The sequence below is a fragment of the Molossus molossus genome, unplaced genomic scaffold (assembly GCF_014108415.1).
Source record: "Molossus molossus isolate mMolMol1 unplaced genomic scaffold, mMolMol1.p scaffold_m16_p_3, whole genome shotgun sequence".
In the NCBI taxonomy this organism is placed as follows: Eukaryota; Metazoa; Chordata; class Mammalia; order Chiroptera; family Molossidae; genus Molossus; species Molossus molossus.
This window is the reverse complement of record NW_023425366.1, coordinates 24,417,716-24,440,553: the sequence shown is the minus strand read 5'-3', so window position 1 is coordinate 24,440,553 and position 22,838 is coordinate 24,417,716. Positions and strand designations below refer to the sequence as shown.

Here is a 22,838-nt window from a genome sequence, read left to right as displayed (position 1 = left end):
TAATGTCCACATCTACCTTTGTAACTTTAATCCTCAATATAATTAATTTATGCCCTATCACATTTCAGTTTCCTGTGACTGACAATGGAAGAAAATACATAAAATTGTGCTAAAATAACCAATTTTATCAAACTTATTCTAAATACTAATTCTAACAACAAAAATACCAGTACCAACCATGAAGATATATAAATACTGTATAGAATTACCTTTAAATATTCTGATACCTGAAAAACAATCATCCACAAATAATTAGGTATTACCATCTTTGAATACATAAACTTTCATTTACCTGTTAATTTATGAGATTTGGCATTTTCTGTGGGAATGGAAAACATGGAGAGAAACTTTACAGGGTAAAATGAAAATGAATTTAGAAATCTTTGACAAATAGCCTGAAGTTTGCCATTGCTATTAATTTATTCACATAGAAAGAGTCACTTTGTTATTCAGGAAAAAAAATGCACTTTTACCTAAATAAGATTAACAAAGGTCATACTCATAGAATATTAATATACACGGTGAATGATCTTTTGTTTTTTCATAATATTTTTACTCTATAATTGGGAAAACAAACAAACAAAACACCCATATAAATAATTGTATGGTACCTTCCAGTCAGAATTTCTATGTTGCTAAAGAATCCTTCAGAGTACTCTGAGTTTACAGGAAGGTTATATACTACAAGAGTGTTATACCTTTTTCAAGAGGATTAAAGTGGATTAAAAAAACCATCTAGGCTGCAAATTCACACACACACACACACACACAAACATATATACCCACACATGTTATTTATTCAGGCACATATTATACGTATGTGTTACATAGTATCTCCACTTATGTATTAGTTTGAGAAAGAGAGAGGGAGAAAGAGAGACAACCATATCATGTATTCAATTCTCAGAATTAAATTTTATAATTAGGTTTGTAAGGACACTTCTTAATTCTCACTCTTGAAATTAATGGGTAAATTTTCCTCCTCCTTCCTTTTTCTTAGAGCATTTCCCAGGGTAAAAACAAAACAAAACAATTAATGTTTTAATAGTTATCAATAATGGAAGGACATTGTGTAGCAGTGAAGAATTACTAGGAAAAAAAACCTTCAAAGTAAACAAACAAACAAAATCACTGTTGTTTTGTTGAAGGCTGAAGTAGGTAATGATTTGATGTATAATTATGTGACACAAAGACTCCTCCCAGATCAACCCAAGTGTCCATATTTGCAACACAGCATATTGTCAGACGGGGATATATTTTGTCAGACAAGAAAACTACAATGAGCCAAATGATTTACTCCTACTACACACATTCTTTTTCTGCATCTATAAGTTTAGGATTTATTTTGCTGTTTATAATAAACAAATATCACCAGGATGTGTTTAGTTCTAAAAGATCTTTTCATATTAAAATATAAAGCAGTAACTTAGTTGAGTTTTGAAACTTTTTTTAGTCGTAAACGTTTCCTTTCAAAGTATTTATTTTATCTTTTGTTTATAAAGAAAAGTTTACCTTTCACAGTTTCCCTCTTTGACAACTCCCACATATAATATATTAAATTATTTATTGCATAGAGATTTTTCTCTTTTTCTCTACTTTCATTTTTATTTCATTGTATATTGTTGTTAGTTCTTTTGATTTTTATTGCTTTCATGACTGATCGTAATTAATTATTTTCAGTTCTCTTGAACTCCTAATTTATTTCAGTATCTCCTTTTCACATCATTATGTGTTTTAAAAAATATTTCAACACAAATGTATGTATACAAAAACTTCAATCATTATTTTTAAACTTAATTAATTTTTTCATCACTTTATATATATATACCTTCTTCCACCTCAACCCCCCACCCCCACCCCCTGCAATCACCACATTGTTGTCCTTGTCAGTGAGATTTCTCTCTTATTTGCTCAGTCCCTCCACCCACCCACCCCTCACCATCCCTGAACAGTTGTCATCAGTTTGTCTCAAATAAACTCATAAAAATTCTTACAAGTTTGAACATTTCTTATGTTGAGAATCGTAATGAGGGAGAGAAAAATGGGCAAGATATATGATAAAAACATAAAACAGTGGTAATGCTAAGGATATCAGATATAACATGTTTATTCATCAGCTGTTCATGTATTGATAAATCACTAAAATACCTTAGCTTCTAACAACAACAAATATTTAACCTTGTGTATATGAGAACTAAGACTAAATTACAGTTCTGCTAGGATAGGCTCAGTTCCAAGTGAATTTTCACTCCAGACTGTGAGCAGAAAAAGCACTCATCGGGAGGGCAAACTCATGAACACAGAGTAAATATAACCACTGAAGTCCATTTACAGCTTCCTTCAAACATGGCTTTAGGTCCTGTCTGCTCACATTCCATTGGCCAAACAAAATTTTCGGTAAAGCCTAATGTTAAAGGAGCAGGGACTTGCATACATCCTACAGAAAAGCGAGGGGAAGAACAAACAATCGTGAATAAATGATACAGTTTGTTCACACTCCACTTTCCTGTCACATTATCTGTCTGCTTTTCACAGGAAAAATCCACTTTGGTGGAGTTTTAAATATCTTTAAACCATGGCAACCGACTGGTTGGATAGGTGCACTCACACCGTGACAACCATAGGGCACGGAAAGTCAATGGGAAGGAACTCTCAGGCGTTATCATAGCAAGTCCACATGAACACCGATCTCTCGTGACTCCACCGCATGTCACTCGGACCTCATGGGGCTCACAATTAAGCGCAGTGGGCAGAAATGTACCAGGCATTTTCAGGGTCAGGGAGACAGGAAACACTAGAGCACCTGTGCAAATATGTAACAGTGGAGGCGCTCCAGCTGCAAAAGTGGTTTTGATAGGAAAAAACAAACAAAAAACTTTTGGGATCTGTAGCTGGTGACAGCTTAGTCTCTTGAATGAACTCGTATCCACGGAGAGAGCTGTTCCATACAACACTGAAATCAATATCCAGATCCACGCTAACTCTCTCTCCTCACTCCTCTAAATTCCTATCCCGTACCAGATATTTAATTTTTGCCAAAGCAAAAATACTAATAATTTTTAAACCTACACTTCTTTTCTTTTTCTATTTTTCTGAGTTGTCATGAAGGCTAGTTCACCTTTGGGAATCATTAAATATTTTTTGAAAAAAAAAATAATGTGTGGAGATGATTTTTTTCCGGAGTGAAGTGTCTGTTATACCAAATGTTTATTACGTAGTCGATAGCATTTTGATGCCTTATTTTCAGGTAGAATTTAGTCTTTTCTAGAAAAGTTAAATCTATTGGAATAATTGTGATTTAAATGCATTAAACTTAAGGATATGACTGACATCAGCAAATGGAAATTTAGCAGTTTAGGAAGCTCTAAGCTCTCAGTTCAACATTAAAAACAGCAGAAATTAGCTGAACAAAAGGTATAGCCCTGGTCAGCGTGCTTAGTGATTAGAGCATCAGCCCCACACATCAAAGGGTTGTGGACTCAATTCCAGGTCAAGGGCACATACCTGGGTCGTAGGTTCAACCCCAGGCTCTGGTCAGGGTTGGTAAGGGAGGCAACCAATTGATGTGTCACTTTCACATTGATGTGTCTCTCTCCCCACCTTCTTCGCTCCCTTCCTCTCCTCTCTCTAAAAGTCAATGGAAAAAAATATCCTCGGATGAGGATTGACAAGAAAAATATAGTTATAGAAGCTCTGGAAAAAGTCAGAGGTTTATAGCAACTGAGCAAATGCTCAATTAAGATAAAAACTCTTTCAAAACTGTAAGATCTGTGCTGTTTCACTTGCTCTTGCCCCCCCCCCCCTCCCAGTACACAGAGACCTTGGTCAGCAGGGGTGCTAATTCTCTCTATGAAAAGATAAACAAAGATGACAAAACTTTACCCAGACTGACTGAATAAAATGAGAGAAGATTCAACTTACTGAAATCAGAAACAAACTGGAGACATAACCACAGATTCTGCAGAAAGAAAATACTTTTAAAAACTTGTACACAAACAGGAAGGATAACTCATAGGAACCTGACACATTCTTATAAACACACAAACTATAAACACTGAGTTATGAAGAAATTAGGCATTATAAAAAAGAAAAAGAAAATAACAAGTAATAAGGAGCATGTAGAAAAATTGGAATCCATTTGTATTGCTACTGGGAATGCAAAATAGTACATTTTCTATAGAAAACAGTGGCCTCAGAAAATTAAATGTAAAATTATCATGTGATCCAGCAATTCTGCTTTTGGTTATACTTGCAAAAGCATTGAAACATTGAAAGCAGTGACTTGAATATATATCCGTATACCAATTTTCATAGCAGCATTAATGACAATATCCAAAAGACAGAATCATCCCAAATGTCCTTCAACACTGAATGGCTAAACAAAATGCAGTATAATATACACAGAATGTTAATAAGCTTTTAACATGAATAGAATTCTGCTATTTTTATAGTATGAACAAAGCTTGAAATAATATGTTAAATAAAGTAAAAAAGGGCAAATATGTATGATTCTACTTATATAATGTAACTAAAATAATAAAATTCAGAGACAAAAAGTATTTTAGTACCTACCAGGTACTGAGGGGAGGGGAAAAATGCAGAGTTAGTGTTTAATGGGTACAAAGTTACAGTTTTGCAAATGAAGAGAGTTCTACAGATAGAAGGCACTGAGGGTTGCATAGCAATGTAAATGTGTGAATGTCCCTGAACGCACACTTATCAATGGTTAAGGTGGCAAATTTTGTTATGAACAATTTATCACAGTAAAGGTTAAGTAAAATCAAGGTGCAGACAACTTGTGCTTGAATCTTCAGAATGGGAAAAATCGGAATACCACAAATGCTGGTAATCCATAATGATGAGGAGATCTGATAAAAAATGAGATATATAACTACAAAAATCAATAATTGTCTTCAATATGTTAACTTTGTTCTGGTTACCTGAATGTTAAGCTAAAATAGGAGGTGATGAAATAGGTGGTGAATTTTAGACATCAAATTATTTGTAGTATTTTTAGTAAAGTCTTTTTCCTCTTACTTTGAATATATATTAATAATTTCTGTTACAATCTAGCTTATTAGGAACTTTTAATTATATTTTTAAATAGTGTTGATATTACCTATATTGTTTTTAATATGATAAAATTTTACATAGCATAAAAATGTAAATATTAGCCCAGCTGGTGTAGCTTAGTGGTTGAGTATCGACCCATGCACCAAAAGGTTACTGGTTCAATTCCCGGTCAGGGCACATGCCCAGGTTGTGGGCTTGATTCCCAGTGGGGGGCATGCAGGAGTCAACCGATCAATGTTCTCTCTCATTGATGTCTCTAGCCCTCTCCCTCTCCTTTCCTCTTGCTCTAAAATCAATAAAGGGAGGAAAAAACAATTAGAATCAATACTTTCCTGGGGAAAACATGCATTAAAAGGGACAAGTTCAATGAGCAAATGCCATTTTATTATTCCCACTAAGTCTTCCTTTTCCTCACCCGAGGACATTTTTCCATTCTCTGTTCAGACAGAATGGGAGGGAGAGAGAAGAAGAGAGAGAGAGAGAAACATCGACGTGAAAGGGACACATCGAGTGGCCGCAACCCACACAACCCATCCAGGGCCGAGGTGCCCTTAGAGAGAACCGAACCTGGGTCTCTCTGAACCGCAGGCCAACGCTCTAACCACTGAGCCAAACTGGCCAGGGCAAGTCTTCCTTTCTTAAATGTACTTCAGCTAGTCATTAGCAGTTTATGATGCATTCTAAAAAATATGTGAAAAAGATCATATCTAGTAAATAAAATTTGCAGTCATAAACAAAAATATGAAATAATGATATTTACTTAAAAAGTTGTTTGTTTTTTTGTTTTGTTTTGTTTTTTTGTTTTTGTTTTTTTGAGAGAGAGGAAGGAAGATGGAGAGAGAGAAACATTGATGAGACAGAACATTGATTGGCCACCTCTTGCAATATAAAAAGGCCTGAGTGAAGTATGATCCTTGAGAGAAAGAAAGCATAACAAAATGAATTTTATATTTACAATGACTAGCTGACATCAGAATACAAGCACAAACAGGAAACATCAGAGAAAAGAGACCAACATTCAGAATTCAGTCTCCCCTGTGGCAATTGCAGAGGCAGACACTGCATTTGCACATGTGAAGACTCCAGGAAACAAAGAAATATATGAATAGTTCAAGAGAAGAGAAATAAATAAAAAAATACAATTAAAAATCAAATAGCAAGATGGAAAGTTTAAAGAAAAATATAGCAGCTGTTAAATTTTATATAGTAAATTAAAATAAACCAAAATTGCAAACCAAGCATTTAAGAAAGCATTAACCAATTCTTCTCAAACTCTTCCAAAACTAGATGAGAAGGGAACTCCTCCAAACTAACTTCATTCAGGCCAGCTTTACCCTGAAAACAAAACAAAGCAAGGATGCCCCAAGAAAAGAATATTGCAGGTCAACAGAAATGATAAACAAAGATGCAAAGATACTCAACAAAATATTAGCAAACTAAATTCAAAAGTACATTAAAGGAATTATAAATCAAGATCAAGTGCAATTTTTTCCCAGGAATGCAAGGATGGTACAGCAGCTGTAAATCAATCAATGATACTCATTAACAAAGTAAAGAATAAAATTTGTATAACAAAAATTTGATTTGACAATATTCAGCAACCATTTATGATAAAAGCTCTCAACAAAGCAGGAATAAAGGGATGTACTGTGCATCAATACATTGATGCCTTATATGACAAGCTCAATGGTGAAAAGCTGAAAGCTTTTCCTCTGAGATGAAGAACAAGATGAGAATGCCCCCTCTTGCCACTTTTATTTCACATAATATTGGAAGTCCCAGCCAGAGCAATTCAGTAAGAAAAATTATAAAGATTATAAAAGACATCCTAATTGGAAAGAAATAAGTAAAACTGTTGCTATTTGCAAATAATAGAACTGATATGTAGAAAACCATAAAGGCTCCATCATTTAGAACTAATATTTTAGTGATATTGCGAGATATAAAATCAATACACAAAAATCTGTTTAATTTGTATAAACTAACCAAGCTGTCAGAAATAAAAATTAGGGAAACAATTCCATTTCTAATTGTGTCAAAAATAAAATACATAGGAATAAATTTTACCGAAGAGGTGAAAGACCTGTATACTGAAAACTGTAAGACATTAATGAAATAAATTGAAGATATAAATAAATAGAAAACTATCCAATGCTCATGGATTAGAAAAAGTAATATTGTTAAAAATGTCCGTACTGCCCAAAGCAATCTACAGATTCAGTGCAATTCCTATCAAACAAAAGATCTGGAGAAGCCAAAACTGACTTGAGAAAGAACAAAGCTAGAAGCATTATGCTCCCTGATTTCAAACTGTATTACAACATGGCTATTGTTACCAAAGTAGTATGGTAGTGGCATAAAGACAGACATATAGATTAATGGAACAGAACAGATAGCCCAGAAATAAGTCCACACATATATATGGTCAATTCATTAATGACAAAGGAGGCAAGAATATACAATGTGGAAAGGATGATGTCTTCAATCAGTGGTGCTGGGAAAACCGCACAGCTATATGCAAAAGAGTGAAACCCAACCACTATGTTACAGCATACACAGACATTACAGGTTGGAACAGACTTGAACTGAAGACCTGAAGCCCTAAGAAACATGGAAGAAAACAAGCAGTAGGCTGTTTGGCATAGGTCTTGGAGATGCTTTATTGAATTTGACACCACAAGTAAAATAAATAAAAGAAAAAATAAACAACTGAGACTACATAAAACTGAAATGTTTCTTCAGATCAATTGGAAACCATTCGCAAAATAAAAAGGCAACCTACTATACAGGAGACTATATTTGCAAATCATACTTTTGATAAGGGGTTAATATCCAAACACATAAAGAATTCATACAATGCAATAACAAAAAAATTGTATTAAAAATGGGCAGAAGATCAAAATAGATATTTTTCTGAAGTAATACTATTCAGCCATAAAAAAGAATATTATCGTGTCATTTGCAGTGACATAGATGGACCTCGAGGACATTATGTTAACTGAAATAAGTCAGGAAAAGAAAGATGACTACTGTGTAACCTCTCTTATATGTGAAATATATAGGAAAACAAAAAACAAACAAAAAAAAACCCAGCATCATAGATACAGAGAGGAGATTGGTGGTTGCCTGGTAAGGTGTGCGGTAGAGAAATGGGTGAAGGGTAATACAATTATAAAATTTAAAATAAGAAAATTTAAAATAATTTTAAAAGTAATCACTTATGAAATACAGCCTCAAAGTAGCACTTACGTATATATTGTTTCCTATCTTCTTATTTATTCCCTTAATTTCAGGTCATTATTTTCACTGATACCAATGATCTTTTTCTAAAACATGACTTCGCATTTCAAAACCTTCTACAAAATATTATACCACCAAGTTACAGTAAAATAAAACAACACCAAGCACTAAGTGGTTTAAGGAAGCTTTTAAAAACTAAGAACAATATAGTTCAAAAATAAAATGATGGAAAACATTACACCATTCAAATATCAACTGAAAAAAAATTTAAGAGGTCTGGTATAGTAATATCAAACAAACTGAACTTTAAAAAATGAGCCATTATTCAAGTTAGAGAGATTTCACTCTGAAATAGTTTCAAACCATGACTTAATTCTCTGTGTATCCTGTAATAGAATTTTCAAATTATAACTTAAATAAATAAATAATAAGAGGGTGAATAGAAAAATCCAATATCATAGTGGAATACATTAACATACATCTCTCAAACAAACAATAGTGCATGGATATAGAAAATTGGAAAAGCATATGAATGAGCTTGAACTAATTTTCTAATGCAGAAAACTAACCCTGCAGCTGCAGAATTTACCTTCTTTTAAAGTACATAGAGACACTTATCTAAATAAAATCCTTACAAGTTTCAAAACATATGCCTGTAACCATCATAAAATAAACTAGATGTCACTTTTTTAAAGTACAATACAGAAACTCCAACTTGCTGTCAATTAAAATGTACACTTCATATTTCGACGGATCAAAGAAGAAACTTTTATGTTTGTTTCTTTTCATTCCTACTTCAAATAAAATGGTAGCATTCAATGTATTATATACATTTAGATTTGTTTTTATGAAAACGTATGTAATAAAACTGTGGTTATTTCTCCAAAATATTTTGTTTTTACAATATCACAACAATGTCAATATCTTCATCAATTACATATTTTTCAGTAACATTATTACTTATCAAAAATCAGTTAAACATCTGTCATTTTTAGTATTATGGAAATACTGCCATCTATTGAATTTTTAGGACTTGATCTTCCCAGTATTACCTCGCATTATATTAACTCTAGCCATAAATGGGCTTAAGTTGGATGACTTAACTTTTCAGTCATTTCAAGTTCTTGGAAAGTTTTGTTGGATAATCAAGTTTCCACTGATTCATTGTAATTATTTTCCATGTGTAATCCTTCTATCCCCAATGTGTTCACTCACTCTTCCAGGGCAATTCTCAAAATACATATCCTTCCATTTATGGCACAGAAAGTTGCCTTATGAACTTCGATATAAGTAATTTTACATGCATAATTATTTTATACAGATTAATAAATGTCACTGATTTTTTGTCTGCCTAAGAGTAAATTAAGCAATAACTTTAATAATATAATTTTAAAAGAAAAGGAAACAGCAAGAATCTTAAGAAGTAGAATAGATTCCTTTCAATAAAAGGACTAATATTGAGGAATTTTACATTTTGAGATGTTTTTCTCTGAAGGAAAACTGGGCATCCATTTGTACTGTTTTAAGGATTCAAGCCATACTTCTCTTTCACTGTGAATCTTACAAGTAGTTCCCTTTTCTGACACTGTTCTGCCCACATGTAGTCATTACCTGGAATTGAGCACTGGCTGATCTCTTAGATGAGCATTCGTTTTCTCCCTCTTAGCCTTTCTAACACTGACAGGTGACTTGCTTCAGCCTGGATTCTTTTTTGCCTTGTATCCTGGGCCACCGAGTTTGTCACTCTGTAGAGTGGGCTTTGTATAGCAAACTATTAATCTAGTTCATTCTAGCTCTCAAACACTTACCCAAAGCCTATTTACTTTAAATGAAAATACAGTGTTAGCTTTAAGTGAAGATACAAGGTATAAGGAGCTGACTCACTTTCTCAAACCATGGTCAATTGCAAATGAAAGAAAAATAATAAAAACCACTATCAGGTAATGTTTTTGCAGTTTTGTGTTCTGGATATTTATACTAGAATATATCACAGTAACAATGGAAGAAAGATGGCTCTCAGACAGGTAAAGAGAGAAGGAAGTTAGGAGATCTATAAAAATCACTTCTTAAGAGAAACAAACCACTGGATCCTTTTGATAACTGTATATGATCTTTATAAAAGTTGAGTTGTATATGGATTTGTGCTTTTTGTGGTATTTCATGAATACCAGTGTTTATACTATGTCATTTCTTTCTCCCAGCAGTTTACAAAGTTTCCAATGTATAAGTAGCCATTTGATATGTTATAATGCAATGGGTAAATTAAAAAAAAAAAAAGACTTTTCTGCAAGTTGCTCTCTTCATGGTGACACTAAACCATTCTGAAAGCAGCAGTGTGTTACTGCAATATGAGTGCAAGATAAAATATTTTTTAAACAAGTCAGAGTGTGCATTGACTCTGCTTCAAAACTAAGTGCATCGTGCAGTGTGGCAGGCATGCCATCTGTCAGTCATTCTGCATGGATTGTTACTGACTCAAGACAGGTAGATCCCATTAGATATAATGAGTTCACTCAGAGAGTACACATTTATTGTCTCCTTGTCAGGTAAAATGATCGTTTTCACCATGAATGGATGCTTCAACAATAAAACTGTTATTAATCAATCATAAAGTCAGACATACATTTTTCTATAGTCATCACTATTAAAATTTTCTATTGAATTCTAAAATCAATTTTAATGGACTTGTAAATTTTAAAATTAGTTTATAGAGAGAAGGAGGGTGAGAGAGAAAGGGAGATGTTATGTGTATTATGGATACATGTTTATTGAACCCCTATTGTGAAGAATTGAATTCTTCACTTGATTAAGATCTATGATATTAACATCATAAAATAGTGGTGGTAGAATCTACTTGAAAATAAGGTAGATAGTTTAGTATTGTAAATTATAATAAATTTTATATTCAGTTGAGTTTAGTACCATTATTCATTATCTTTAAAAAAAATCTTTGAACTTTAGTTTTCTCATCCTATGAAATAATAACATTTATGTGAAAGTGACATATCTGTACATACCTGTTGTGTGGACTAAGTGATAAACTAACTGTATAAGTACACTGTACTTTGTAAAGTGACTTAAATTTAATCATATGTTATGGTTTAATGTAATATGAATTTATCTATGATTTATAATTTTCTTTCAGACATACTTCCTTCACAGGGGAAAGATCAGTGAAGCAGGTCATATAACTTTATCTCTAGAACCAGTATTTTAAAGTGGTTTTGCCTAACTGTGAAATTGATGTGCATGTCATTTAACAAGGGTAGTTGAACAGAGGATTTAAATCAATTCATTCACTCATTAGTAATCACGTTTCAATAGCTGGGCAGTGGTCTGAATGTTTACATTTACAAAGACAATGTAAACATCATCATTACTTAAAGGGGTGCATAGTAGTCGAGGATATGTGCACCTATGGAAATAAATATAACATGAAAGTACATTAGAAAGTGCTGTGTAACAGGAAATTAAGATGAATTAACTCTGCTAATTCTGCAGCAGAGTTCAAAGAAACTTGTAGCCAGACTTTTAAACAAAGAAATGTGAATGTGAAGAACTCTGAGTGGAATGAAGATTATGCTGTGTTACTTACTATGTTTTAGGAACAGGCAGTATCCCATCATGACTGGGCCTGGGGTGTCCTGATACCAATACTAAGAGATAAAGCTAGGGAAAGCATTTAGCACTGACTTGTCAAGTGCCATTACTCACGTAACACATTGTCTATTTTATTACAGTTTTTAAACATTAGTAAGAAAAACATAAGGGACAGATACCCTATAGGACTTTTATAATAAAATATTATTCTATAAATGTTATCTACAGTTCTGCCACATTAAAAATACTCAAATATAATGATTTCTTTCCCATTCTGAAAATGTCATGAATATAACTTTCTTCCAAGCTCACAGAACTGACACTTCTCCCCTGAACTGCCTGCTAGTTTATGCTCTCTATTCTCAAGACCCATATTCTACTCCACGATCCTACCGTGCTACATGAGTTGTACCCTGCTGTTGGATGGTGTATATGTGTGTGTGTGTGTGTGTGTGTGTGTGTGTGTGAAGATTCATTCTTAAAATGAAAGATTTTCTTTTAAATTTCAGTCAAAAAGGTACATAGGCAACCATTTTGCCTGAGAAGGTCCATATTAAAGTGTATTTACAGTATCTCTATGAATACCTTAGTAATCCATAAATACTTCAGCAAATGCAGGATATCATTAACCAGTGCAACTATACCATTTTAAATATTTAATCATAACACCCACTGAAACACACACTTTTAACACAGTGACAATTATCTATCAGGTTCAGGAGACAATAGGTAGAATGATTTCTTTAGTCTTGTTAATAAAAGGGAGAATATATAACATGCACAAAAATATTTCCATTTAAGATAACAGTAGAATGACATTATATATTCAAGTATTTCATTTGTTTTACACAAGTGAATAGTAATAAATTCAAATCAGAAGAAACAGGTACGTACTCTGAGGAAACCGCGGGGGGTTGTCGTTGACATCGGTCAGGGTGATGTTGACTGTTGTCGATCCTGAAAGTCCTCCAACTTGCCCAGCCATGTCTTTGGCTTGAATGACCACTGAGTAGTGCTCTCTGGCTTCTCTGTCCATGTTGTGTAAGGCAGTTCTAATAACTCCTGTAACACATATTTAAAATCCCAGTGTGGATTATGCAATAATTAAGAATTGACATAAAATATTTCTCCTTTATTTTCTGTTTTAAGAAATGTGTTTTTAAATGAAATATGTTTGAGAGAAAAGCCAGGCTTTCAAGATCAACCATACTTGAACAACATTACTAAACTATCTAATTAAAATTTTTACTACAAGCCCATGTCCCAAACCATGACATTCATGGCAAATGAAGACACCCCGCCCTGTATTCCCCGGGGGAGACTGCTCCTGGAGGGAGCCTGCAGCCTGAGCTTGTTTGTTCTGCTGGTGTGCTCAACATTTCTCAGCTTGTGCTCCTCAGTGGGATGATCTGAGGCTACTTTTCCTCTTTAGAGAACAATTTACATAGTTTCTTAACAGTGTTGGCAATGCTAGATGATGGAAAACATTGGGGAAGTGTGGGCACTTGAGCAAAGATTAAAGGTGAGAGACTTTTTAACATATGCCAAGACTAAGAAACCACTATTTTTGCCAAGAAATAATATATAGCGACAGATTTGACTTTGGAAAGTGGGCACAGTGCAATATATAGATCTGTGTCAAAGAAATCTCCACTTGAAATCTATATGATCCCATTAACCAATGTCACCCCAATAAATTTAACTTCAAAAAAGAAAAAAGACTATAATAAGAACTAGATCTAAGTACATGAGTAAAGATATGAGATTAATTTCAAAAATCAAACATGAAGACACATTCTTTATCTTATAAGGACAAAGAAGACAATTAATGGACTTTTCATGAATTAATACTTGAATCCAACAGAGATAAAAAGTATTATATATCCATTTGTAATCATGTGTAAGGAAACACACATACACATAAATTAGATAGCTTTGTTAAGAGAGGCCTACATTTAAAAATTGCACACATTTTTTAGAGGATCTAGTTTACCAAAATACGATTGACAGTCACAAAATGAAAATTTTAAAAATATCATCATGTAGATGATCCAAATTATAAATACATACCTAAATATATACATATATATGCACTATATGGATGTAAATATATAACATAAATATAGTTTCTACACCAAATATCAGTCAACATTTAACAACCACCTTTTTTATTTTATTATAAATATCTGGATCATGCACATTTGAGAACACCACTGGCTTCAATCAAACACACATTTGATTAGTTAGCAGTGCAATTCATAGCATGATGCCAATTATAATAACTACTAGCTATAGAGTTTAGCACATTTGCAGACAATATCTTAATAGAATGAGAGAAAATAGATTGTATAGTCAGACAAAAAAACTAGTCTTTTAAAAGTGGAATGAAATAGTCAATAAGTTGTTTTGAATAAAGGATGCTGAATCACTGAAATTTTTTACTGAATAGACTGGATGTGTCATGATTTTGAGAGGAGCCTTAGGCGCCAGGAAAGGAGATCCCACAACTTCCAAAATTTGTTGAATATATAATTGAGGAGTTCAGAAAATTTCCTGAAGCTAAATAGAAATTAAAATTATTCATATCAAAAATTTCATAATAATATGGTAAATGATTCATCTAATTCATGCATACACAAAAGCCTCAAGCATCCTTATTCAAAAGAACAATGTATTATCACATATGATAATTATATAAGAAGGGACTGAATTGATGCAGAAGTGAATGAGGTAAGAATTAATATATGCTATGAAAGAAATATATACTTTCTAATGTTTGAAACAAAATAAAGATGCCATTCTAAAATGAATGTTATAAGTGGGACTTGCCTCTGGGGGGAGAAGTATAAGATTATTGTCCAGGATAATGCTTTACAATGAAATAATTAATCTTCTGCAAACTATTACTACATAAGTAAAACTTCAATCATTACAAAGTGAATGATAGCTATCTCTTTTATACAATTTAAATATTATGAATTTAAGGAGACCAGAGAAAAGAAATCAGTACAACCCCGTTTTATATTGTACAGACTTCATTTATGTCATTGCATTGCCATTATCTCCCTTCCTTATAATATAGCTACTTCTGACACAAAATGGGAAGAAACATGTCAGCCAAATTAGCATGTGGAAAGAAAAGGTCATATTCAGAACTGACACATACTTCTCAGAAATTATTGTCTAAGGATCCATTTAAACTCAGTTCTCTTGAGAATGGCCCCATTACATGTGCTTGGCTATGACCTCCCATGAGTGTGCAGAGGTAACTGGGATTGTTACAGTCAAAATCACCATAGCAACATGATGCCAGAAGACAATATTCCCCTTCTAACATGTAGCTCACAATACTATCAATGCACAGTAATTTTTATTAGACTATTTTTCTGGGCACAGGTCCACAGCAAATTTGAGAAGAAAGAACAAAGAGTTACTAGGTACCTCTTCCTCCCTACACACATACAGCCTCCCCCATCATCAACACTCTGCAACTGAAAGGTCCATTTGTTACAAATGATGAACCTATATAGACATATCTCTTTCAACCAAAGTCCATAGTTTACTTTAGGGTTTACTCTTGGTGTTATACATTACATGATCTTGAAAAGGTATATAAATTACATGTATCTAGCATTATAGTATCACACTGCATTGTTTTACTGCCCTAAAAATATTCTTTACTACATCTCAACCTCTGGAAACCACTGTCTTTTTTAGTGTCTCCAGAGTTTTACATTTTCTAGAATGTCATATAATTGAAATCATATAGCACATAGCCTTTGCAGATTGGCTTCCTCATTTAGTAACAAGCAATTATGGATACTTGATGTCTACTCATGGCTTGATAGCTTATCTCTTTTTTAGTGCTGAATACTATTACATGGTCTGGGTGTAACACAATTTGTTTATACATTCACCTACTGAAGGACATTTTTTTTTTTTTTTTTAATCCTCACCCGAGGACATTTTTTGTTCAGGTAGAGTGGGAGGGAGAGAGAGAAACATCGATGTGAAAGGGACACATCTAGTGGCTGCCACCCGCACGACTGACCAGAGCCGGGGACAAACTGCAACCGAGGTATGCGCCCTTAGCGGGAACCGAACCGGGTCTCTCAGGACCGCAGGCCGATGCTTTAACCGCTGAGCCAAACCGGCCAGGGCAGGACATTTTTTTTTTTCCTTTATGTTCAGATAGAGCAGGAAGGAGAGAGGGAGGAAGAGAGAGAGAGAAACATCAATGTGAGAGAGACACATCGAATGGTTGCCACCCACACGACCCCAACTGGGGCTGGGGACAAACTGCAACCGAGGTATGGGAACCGAACCTTAGCAGGAAACGAATCCAGGACTCTCTGGTCTGCGGGCCGACGCTCTAACTGCTGAGCCAAACCAGCCAAGGCTGAAGGACATTTTGGTTACTTCTAAATGTTGGCAATTATGAATAAAGTGCTATAAACATCAGCATGGAGGTTTTGTTGTTGCTGTTGCTGTTGTTGTTAATTTTCACCCGAGGATATTTTTCCACTGATCTTTAGAGTAGAAGGGAGGGAGGGAGAGAGAGAAACATTCATGTGAGAGAGCCACGTCAGTTAGTTACCTCCCTTGTGATCCCAATCGGGGCCTGGGATCAAACCTGTACCCAGGTATGTGCTCTTGACCGGGAATGAACCCATGACCCTCCATCCAAGGGTCAACACTAACTGCTTAGCCAAACTGGCCTGGGCAGTGCACAGGTTTTCTTCTTGTTTTGTTTTTGCCTTATTGATGTTAGAGAGAGAGAGAGAGGAAGGGAGAGAGAGATAGAAATGTCGATGAAAGAGCCCTGGCCAGTTTGGCTCAGCGGTTAAAGCATCAGCCTGCGGTCCGGAGAGACCCGGGTTCGTTCCCGCTAAGGGCACGTACTTCAGTTGCAGTTTGTCCCCGGCCCTGGTTGGTCGTGCGGGTGGCAGCCACTCGATGTGTCCCTTCACGTCGATGTTTCTCTCTCTCTCTCCCTTCCTCTCTCTCCCTCCCACTCTATCTGTACAAAAAATGGAAAAATATCCTCAGGTGAGGATAAAAAAAAAAAAAAATACCTTAGGAGAAATGTTGATGAAAGAGAACATTGATTGGCCTCTTCGTGCATGCCCTCTACTAGGGATTGGGCCCACAACATGGGCGTGTGCCCTGACTGGGAATCAAACCAGCGACCTCTTGGTGCATGGGTTGATGCTCAGCCATTGAGCCACACCAGCCAAGCAGTGCACAGGTTTTTGGTAGATATAAATTTCAACTTCGAGTGACCATTCAGTCTATTGCCCATTGTTTTTAATTTAATTTTTAAATTTAAGTATAGTTGTATAAAATCTTATAATAGTTATATTAGTTTCAGGTATACAATATTGTGATTTGACATTTTTATACCATACAACGTGATAGCCCCATTATTTCTAGTAAACATCTGTCACTGTGTAAAGTTATCATAATATTATTGACTAAATTCCCCTTCCTCTTTTTCACCCATCCATCATAACCTCCCTTTTTGTTAACCATCCCTTTGGTCTCTATTTCTATGAATCTGTTATCTTTTGTTCTTAGATCGCAAATATAAGTGAAAGCATATATGATTTCTTTCTCTGCCTGACCTATTTCATTTAGCATAATACCCTCTAGGTCTATTCATGTTGTTGCAAATAACAAAATTTCATTCTTTTTTATTGCTGCATAATAATCCATTGTGTGGTATATATATATATATATATATATATATATATATATATATATATCACATCTTCTTTATCCATTCAACTATCAGTGGACTATTGTAAATAATACTGAAATAAACACAGGGGTGCATATAACTTTTTGAATTTGGTTTCTGTTTTATTTTGTTTTTATAAATACCCAGAAGTGGAATTGCTGAGTCATATGGTATACCTATTTTTAGTTTTTTAAGGAACCTCCATATTGTTTTCTACAGAGGCTTTACCAGTTTGCAGTCTCACCAATAGTTCACAAGGGTCCATTTTCTCCATATTCTCACCAATACTTTATTTGTTTACATTTTGATTATAGCCATTCTGACTTGTGTGAGGTGGTATCTCATTGTAGTTTTAATTGGAATTTCCCTGATGATTAGTGATACTGAGCTTCTTTAAAAATTTTAACAAAGTTGCCTGGCTAATGTGGTCAATGGATTGAGCGTCACTCCATGCACCAAGAGGTCACTGGTTGGATTCCGGTTGGGGCACATGCCCGGGTTGTGGGCTCAGTCCCCAGTAGGGTGCATACAGGAGGCAGCCAATCAATGTTTCTTTTTCACAGATGTTTCTCTCTCACTCTCCCTTCCTCTCTCTAAAATCAATAAAAACATTTAAAATAGTAAATAAATAAAAATAATAAAAGATTTTAACAAAGTAGGTATAGAAAGATTTTATTTCAACTTAATAAAGGCTATATATGACAAGCCACTGCTAACATCATACTCAATGTTGAAAAGCTAGAAGCTTTTTCTCTGAAATAAGGAACAAGACAAGAATGCCCACTTTCACAATTATTATTCAACATAGTGCTAGATGTCATATCCATAGCAATCGGGCAAGAAAAAGAAATACGAGGCATTCAAATAGGAATGAAAGAAGTAGAACTGTCACTATTTGTAGATGATATAATACTATATATAGAAAACCCTAAAGAATCCACCAAAAATAATAAAATTAATAACAAATTTAGTCAAGAATCAGAATACAAAATTAATTTTCAGACATTTGTCACCTCCCTATACACTAATAACAAATAATCAGAAGGAGAAATGAAGAAAATAATCCCATTCAAAATTTCATGAAGAAGAATAAAATTTGTGGGAATAAACTTAACCAAGAAGGTGAAAGACCTTTACTCTGAAAATTCTAAGACATTGAAGAACAAAATTTAAGAAGACACAAATAAATGGAAGGATAGACCATACTCATGGATAGGAAGGATAACATTGTTAAAATTACCATACTCCATGAAGTAATTTACAGATTTAAAGCAATTCTTACTAAAATACCAGTGTCATTCTTCTTAGAACTAAAACAAGTAATCTGAAAATTTATATGGAACCACAAAAGTTCCCGAACAGCCAAAGCAATCTTGAAAAAGAAAAAGTTAAAGAAAGGTATCACACTCCCAGATCTCAAACTATACTACAGACTTATAATAATCCAAACAGTATGATACCAGCATAAAAACAGACATATAAATCAAGGTAGAAGAAAATAACTTTTACAGAAGAAATAAACTTTCATTTATATGGTCAATTGATCTTTGACAAAGGAGGTAAAAAATTATACATTGGAGTAATGGCAGTCTCTTCAACAAGTGGTATTGGGAACACTGCACAAATACATGCAAGAAAATAAAACTGTACCACTCTTACAATATATTAAAAAAACAAACAAACAACAACAACAACAAAACTCAAAATTAGATAAGGACTAAAATGTAAAGCCTAAAACCATAAAACTCCTAGAAGAAAATATACAAAGTAAACTATTTGACATTGTTCTGAATAATATCTTTGTGGGCACATCCCTTTGAACATGGGAAACAAAAGGAAAAAAATAAACAAATGAGGATACCTCCAACTAAAAAGTTTCAGTGCTGTGAAGGTAACCTTCAACAAAACAGAAAGGCAACCTACTGACTGGAAGAATATATTCACAAATGATATATTCGATATGAAATTGATGGTTTTTTATTGACTTTTAAGAATTATTTTTATATTTTAGATAACAGTCCTTTATCAAACATCTATTTTCCAAATGTTTTCTCCCTGGTTATGGCTTCTTTTCTTATTCTCTTGACAGACTTGACAGAGTCTTTCACTGTGCAGATATTTTTTACTTTTTTTTTTTTTTTTGGTACATGCCCCTAGCAGGAAACAAACCTGGGACTCTCTGGTCTGCAGGCTAATGCTCCAACCACTGAGCCAAATCAGCCAGGGCTATTTTTACATTTTTTAAAGTTCAGTTTTTCAGTTATTTCTTTCATGGATCATGATTTTTGTGTTGTATCTATAAAAGTGATTGTTAAATCCAGGGTCATGGAAACTATCTTCTATGTTATGTCTTAGGAATTTAATATTTTTTGTATTTTATATTTAGGTTTGTTATTCATTTTGAGTTACCTTGTTTAAAGATGTAATATCTATGCCATGTGTCAGTATGTGGATGTTCATTTGCTTCAGCACCATTTGTGAAAGATTATCTTTTCTCTATTGGGTGGCCGAAGACTACTTACTACTGCTCCAATTACACACACTTGAATTTTAAGACTTCATATAGTATAGTGACCTGCGTTCAGTCACATACACGATCTCAACCACATATTGCTCTCTCAAAACTATGTCCTTGAAAACAGCTTCTACTATGGGAACTATATGTATGAGTAATATTCTAAGGGCAGGGGATAAATGAAGAGCCTCTGATTGCTTCATTCCAGCTGGAGGATAAATTGGTCTTGTTGACCTCCCCCAACATCTATAAAAATTACCACAGGCGATTCCAGTGCAAGAGGGGGGAGATCATACTTTGAAATGCCATAATTAGAAAGAAGAAGTTCTACCAGTATGCATTTATACCTTTGTTCCCTTTTAATCTCCATTATGTCACACCAATAAATGTATATATGTATGAAAACACACACAGAGACAAATAATAATAATGATAATATATATTTCAAAAATGTGAAGCCTAAATTCATGTACAAGACTACTATATTTACACAGTGCAAGTAAGAAAATAAGTTTTATTTGTTTGGGTTTTCCTTCCATATATCCATGTATACAGCATTATAATCTAACTTACCTTTGTCTTCCAAATAAATGTAATAAAGACATACCACAATGTCTTTACATTAAGTAAATTTGTAAATAAAAATATAAAACAGCTAAATAAATTACCATAAATTATTTCTCTGCTCATTTCTTAGAAAACTCTTCTATTTACAATACATGTTAGGTAAGTGGTTATGGTATATTCTGAATGTTTGCAGGACATGCTTCACTAGCAATGTTTACTTCCAAATTGTTAACAGGAATTGTTGCCTTTTATTCTCCTGCGATGCTGGGTTAAATCAACAGGACGTGATTACTGTAGTATTATTTTGTTTTGTTTCTTATTACTTCCCTGGTAAATGATTGTAGGTGCCCCACTGCCTGCAAATTACCTATTGACTACTGCTTCCCAATCACCTTGATATGTAGGGGCTTATAACTGGGAATTACTCTCTGTTGAATACAAGTTTATAACATTGAAAACTCATCTGTGGATATAAACATTGCTCACTGAATCCAACTCACAGGTCTACCATATGTTTATGTTCCCTGAATGAAGAGTTTCATATACTGTAATAGATTCTCCAAAATACTTTCTTGCATTTATACTCACTAAAAAAAAATTTAAGATTGAAATGTACAAATTTGGTTCACTAGATATTGCCACAGAAGACTGCAAAATAAAATCCCCAAAAGGCTAGAACAAATAAACAAGTACGCACGTTCAAATTCCTACAAAAATCTCCAAGATACACATACACACTTATAGAAGAAACTGGTAAGTTGTTTTCAATGTCTAAACTATACTTATGCACTTTGGCTCACATGCTTATTTTACTTCTTTACTTGCATAATAGTTCATTCATTCAATGTCTAACATGTCATTATGCAATGTCTATTGAAATGTGCTGGCCTTCAGTGTTTCTCTAATGGGGCATGAGGGTCACTTGATAACAAAATCATATGGAATGTCAACTATCATGTAACTTGAAGGATGTCACCTCAGACCTTCTAAATCAACATCTGAGGCAGTGGGCCTGCACATCAGTACTGGTGACAAACTCTCTTCCTAAATCTCATGAACGGGCAAACTTGAGATATCCACCTAGAATTGGGAACACATGATATCTGGCATCAAGGTATTCATATATTATTGGAAGATCTATTTGTTTAAAATGATATGAGTACTGAAAGATTTTGAAATGTTTATAAATTCCACTAAGCATTTCTACATGATGATACAACGTCTTGGCAGTAACACTTCCAGTGGCCTAATTGTGGGAAGCTAGGTACCTGGGAGATTTTTTATGTTATCTATTCAATTGCTATTTGTTTTAACATTTTTGTATATTATATGCTATGTCTGTTCAGTATATATTCTGAATTTTCCCTAGTCACTCTGTAAAGATCATGTAATTCCCATATATTCTTGTCTACGTTGAAAGCAAAATGATTTAGACGTTGAATCTATATGTACCTATCAGTAACACAGTTCTAGATATGTTTTTTTTTTTTTTCATTCATAAGAAATTTAATGTATACTGAATGTGTTTATGACACACTGGGTAGACCTTATGACATTAGAATATTTATGATTCAAGTGTTCACTAATAGGGAACTAGATATACAAATCTGGAAAGTTAAGTAATACAAAAATATAATTTCTTAAATGCCAAACAAAACCCAGACTTTAGAGGTCATAGTTATCAAAATGGATAAGCATGACCAAAGAGTACTTTCTGGGAGAATGACATGCTTGTCAGAGAAGAATGGAGGGCAAAGTGTGGTGTCCATGGAAAGAGGATCTGACATAAACAAAGGCATGCATCTGGAAAGTGCATGACCATTTGCACAAAACTGGTATCATTGCAAAATGACTAGGGGAGAACAGTAGAGATCAGGTTCTCAGTGAGTATTAAAACACTCTCTAAATATTTGTTTTGTTTCTCGTGTGATTGAAAGTTTGAATAGCTCTATTGCTGGCGCTCTGAATAATCAACATTCATACTTGTCAGTTATGGTTACTGTCTGAAGCTCAGCAGAGACATCGTTGTTTCTACGGTCACATTTAGCATATTCCAGACTCCAAAGTACCAGTGGGTAATGGAATAAACTTCAGATTTTTATT

General features: G+C 34.0%; 1 protein-coding gene across 3 annotated transcripts in view; it reads right to left on the bottom strand.

The window, feature by feature from the left end:
- The window catches only part of CDH18 (cadherin 18), a 419,127-nt gene that overhangs the window by 85,007 nt on the left and 311,282 nt on the right, over nt 1-22,838 (bottom strand). For all 3 annotated transcript variants that reach the window (XM_036280557.1, XM_036280558.1, XM_036280559.1), the window contains one exon: nt 12,808-12,975. In XM_036280557.1, coding sequence (XP_036136450.1) covers nt 12,808-12,975 — 168 coding nt within the window. The remainder of the gene's footprint in view (nt 1-12,807; nt 12,976-22,838) is intronic.